A 4,737-nucleotide genomic window follows, 5' to 3' on the forward strand; every position below is an offset into this window, starting at 1 on the left:
AAAAAAAAACAGTTATTTTAAATTGAAATAATATTTCACAATACTACTTTTTTATTGTATGTAAAAAGTAAAATGTTTGTATATTTTTGGTAAAATAAAAACAGCCTTCTTGAGCATAAGAGATGTCTTTAAAAACATAAAAAAACATAATACATATAAAAATAAATAAAATATAAATAAAAAACAGGTGTTTTAAACTGCAATAATCTTTCATAATATTACTGTTTTTTTACTCTTTGTACACAGCCTTTGTGCAGCCTTTTGAGAGCTTATGAGACTTTTAAAAACATTTTTTTAAATATATCACTGACCATAAACTTGAACAGAAGTAAGTCCGAAAATACCTCAAAATCTAAGTATAAATTGAGGATAAAATGGGGGGAAAAAAGGAAGAAAAAAAAGAAGAAAAAAAAACATGAACACTGACACAGATGCTAGGATAGGTGTGGTATGTGTTGGGTATGTGTCATTATTACATTATTATTATTACTATTGTTATTACATCATTATTAGTATTATTATTGCTTTTATTATTATTGATATCACTGTTGCCGTCATCACAAGGTATTATTGTTATCATCACCATCTTTATTATTAATATTACTATGCATGCTACTACTACTTAAATACTACTAATATTATTCAGATTGTCATTGCTGTTTATTTTCACTGCTGTTATTATCATTGCTGTTCTATTGCTGTTTTTGTGTTTTGTGTTCACCGTATGTTGTATGTTTTGCACTCTTAATAAAAAAAATAAAAAATAAAAAAATCTAACTATAAATAATACACATATATAATGCAAATTATTGTAGAAAAGAAAATAATAATTATTGTTTCAGTAGCTTTTGATTGTTTCAGTTGTTTCTCCTAGCTGGCAATGATATTAAATGAAGCTCAAATGTAGAGCATTATACTTGCAACACCAAGGGTGTGGGTTTGATTCTCTGGTAACAAATACTAATTAATATAATCATTAAACGTTTAGCTCGGAAGAAAGTATTTGCAAACTGCATAAGCATAAACATAGACTCCTGAGGAAAAATGACCAAAGTGCAGATTTCACTAAAGTCTCAAATTATGCTCAGATCCCAAAGTCTGCAATCAAACAACAATATCAATATGATATTGATTGTCCCATGATTAAATGATCGGATCTGATCTGCTATCCACATTACTTTTATATACTCTTCCTGAATGACACCTTTTGACTCATTTTCAGGAGAAAAATCTGAGATGTGCAGTCTTCTCCGTCTCAGACCCTGTATGAAGAAGCAGCGTTGAGGTTTCAGTGGTGTTTGTGCTGTGCTGTCAGGACTGAAGGGTGTTAGATGTGTATTTGCAAAATTTACTCCATTGTAATTATCTGAAGTGTAAAGCGGGTCTTCTGGCGCTGAGTAATGAATATGTTGTTTTACATCATCAACAGCCTCCATCAGTGTGATGAGAAGGTAATTACTGTTATTTTGTCAGGTGTTTTTCAATGGGGGCAATGCAAGCAGCGTCTAGATCAATCTACTTTAATGAAACATTTGATTATATAGCCAGATGACCAAAGGATACAACTAATTAGCCTTTTCAATATGAAACTAAAAAGAAATGTTTTAAAGGGTTGTAGAGCTTCCTAAGAAATACTTATCTGAAATCTGTTGCTTGAATTTCTCATTTAAAGAGTGAATAAGAACGCTTGAAATTCCTATTTTACCAGTATTTATTTATTTATTTTGTCACTATTTGGTGATTTCCATTAATTAAAAAAAATCTATTTTGTCAGTATTCATTCATATATTTTGTTGCTATTTGGGGATTTCAGTTCACTTAAAACTAAATATTTTCTCAGTATGTATTGATTTATTTTGTTACTATTCAATGATTTCAGTTCATTTAAAATTACTATTTTGTCAGTATTTACTGATTTAATTTGTCACTATTTTAAGTTATTTTGTCACTGTTCTGTGATTTTAAAGAAGAAAGCAAGTCATACAGGGTTGGTAAATGACATAATTTTATTTTTTCTTTGAACTATTCCTTTAATGTTTTGAGTAGATTTTCATGGAAAATTAAAATGACAAGCCACATTAAAATCATTTTCCAAATCCAAATGTCCTCCGTTTGAGGACAAACAATCAGCAAGTGTCTGCTAAAAATAATCAGCACCTCGGGTCATGAACACTTGAACTGCAAAATGTAGTCTTGAAAGACAAGCTAGTGTGTATCCGTCTGAGCAGACGCTGCCGGCGGTGTCTTCTATAAATTTTCGCCTGCGGCTGATAAAGTTAAAGCAAGATGCTAATTTGAGTACCATATGCTCGACTGGCAGTATTGCAGAAGCTGCTGTCTGCATCACATAATTTGATATCCACTCCATTTGAGAACAAGTTGAGAATATGGTCTTGGGAGAGTCCCACTGGCGTAAGCCTGCTTTTTGTTTTGTAATTTGAAACATGGACTGAGAAGATTTTTTTACACTTAATATGTTGTTAAACTTAAAGGGGTCATATGATGCTGCTAAAAAGAACATTATTTTGTGAATTTGGTGTAATGTATTTTGATTTATGTTTCTCTCTTTTTCAGAATTCTTTCTAGAGTTGCTGGACAACTCAGAAAAGTCGCTGAACGACATGTTTGTGCGCACATACGGCAAACTGTACACGCACAACTCGGAGATGTTTGAGGACCTGTTCTCCGAGCTCAAGCGTTACTACACTGGCGGAAACGTCAACCTGGAGGAAGTGCTGAATGACTTCTGGTCGAGACTTCTGGAGCGCATGTTTCAGCTGCTGAACTCTCAGTACACCTTCACTGATGACTATCTGGAGTGTATCAGCAAATACACCGACCAGTTAAAGCCCTTTGGAGATGTTCCGCGCAAGCTCAAGGCTCAGGTCACCAAGGCCTTCATTGCGGCACGCTCATTCGTTCAAGGACTCATGGTGGGTCGGGAAGTGGCCAACAGAGTGGCAAAGGTAAGGCATCTATTTTTACACAAGTCTTCCTGTTCGTACTCAGCTTTCACTGGACGTCTAGACAGGTCAGTGGCCTTCAGCGTCTGTCGATGAAATAGACCTTTTACTGTGTAAGAGATCTGGAGAAAACATTGGTGAAGCAGAGAAAAATGCTTTGCTGTGATTTTTTTTATTTTATTTTATAATTTTTTATAATTTTGAAACGATAACGTTGATATATACCATGGTGCATTTGACATATGCATTGATTATTATAATTAGTATTAATAATAGTAATATATAATATTAATAAGTAATATTAGTAATATATATTTAAAATCTAAAATATTCTGGGATAGTTTTGTGTCAACATGTATTATTATTATTATTATTATTATTATCATCAATAATGGTTATAATATTAATAGTAATATATGTTTTTATATGTTGTTGTTTTTTTTGTGTAAACATGTATACTGATTATTATTAGTAGTAGTAGTAGTAGTAGTATTATTAGTGCTTTTTGGTCAATCAAAACTTATAAATACATAATACATTATACATAATACATAAACACATGTATTTTGTAGACGCCATTGTTTTGTATGTATTTTTCTGAAGTCCACTAGGTTGCATGTTTACATGAGTGTTAATGCATCTTAACACCACAGAAGCCTCGTTGCGCTTTGATGTGACAGTGGCGCGCTGGACAGGTTATGACATCCGTGATGATACCCTGCCGAGCCATGGACATTTTCTGAAGGGAAGATAAAAGCAATCGGCTGGCAGCCGCAGCGGGCATCTCTGCTCCATCACTCAGATCTGGCTTTGATAGCTCGTCTGAATCACATTTTCTGCTGGATGTTTATGCTGTTTAATGGCTTACTGGATGATTAGAAGAATTATTGACAGATTTCCTACTGAAAAAGCCCAGAGAATGTAGTGAGGCAGCCAGGTCTGCTCAGTTTTAGAGCTTTTGTACTTACTATGTAGATAAGCTGCTTTTGTATTTGTGTCATCCGTAATGCCAAAAGTAGTGAGGAAGTGGCTGTTGTTTTAGTGCATGATAATGACTTCTGTGACGTCCAACATGTCGATCGCATCTGGTTCAGAGATCAACTTAAAGGGTCAATGGCAAAGCAATATAGCAAATCATATGTGTGTGTGTGTGTGTGTGTGTGTGTGTTTAACAATTGAAAGAAAGGGATAATAATATTTCATTATTTTTACAATAATTACTGAAATTTGAATTTTATATAATATATTACTATTTATACGTGCCTGTATCTGATTTGCAACAGCTGTTTTAACACTCAGATACAACTTGTAGAAACTATTTGGGCAGAAAAGACAAACAGGTCCAAATAAATGTTTGAATTTGTGTTTTTGTTCACTTAAGTGTGATTGAAATCATGAGTAGGATTATTCTTAGCCAATCAATCTGTATTGTCTCTAATGGCATGTCTGTCCAATCTGGAGCAGTAGGAAGAGCCACAAATACATTTCTTCAGTAATAACATATAATTGTCATTAGGAGAAGTGTTCTTGAGAAATGCTTACTGAGACCACGCAGGATTCTTGAAATAAAGAGTCTATAATTACTCTGTTGGACTCTGCAAATGTCTGCTATTAACAAAATGTATTTTAGCCGAAAGTTAATTTGCACCAAAATTGCACTAATTTAGCTTTAAATGTTTTATCACATGAAGATTGTGTATAAAGTAAGCAAAACTATTGATACAATATGCCCCCCCCCCTCTTTTTAGTAAACTACAAAAACCCCAATATTTAA

General features: G+C 33.3%; 1 protein-coding gene across 1 annotated transcript in view; it reads left to right on the forward strand.

Annotated features, from left to right (window-relative positions):
- Positions 1–4,737, forward strand: part of LOC107744956 (glypican-6-like) — a 220,184-nt gene that overhangs the window by 126,854 nt on the left and 88,593 nt on the right. Inside the window, exon 3 of the mRNA XM_016558783.1 lies at positions 2,575–2,966. Within this exon, the coding sequence (XP_016414269.1) occupies positions 2,575–2,966 (392 nt within the window). The remainder of the gene's footprint in view (positions 1–2,574; positions 2,967–4,737) is intronic.

This window comes from Sinocyclocheilus rhinocerous, unplaced genomic scaffold (genome assembly GCF_001515625.1).
Source record: "Sinocyclocheilus rhinocerous isolate Xijiao unplaced genomic scaffold, SAMN03320098_v1.1 scaffold1039, whole genome shotgun sequence".
NCBI lineage: Eukaryota > Metazoa > Chordata > Actinopteri > Cypriniformes > Cyprinidae > Sinocyclocheilus > Sinocyclocheilus rhinocerous.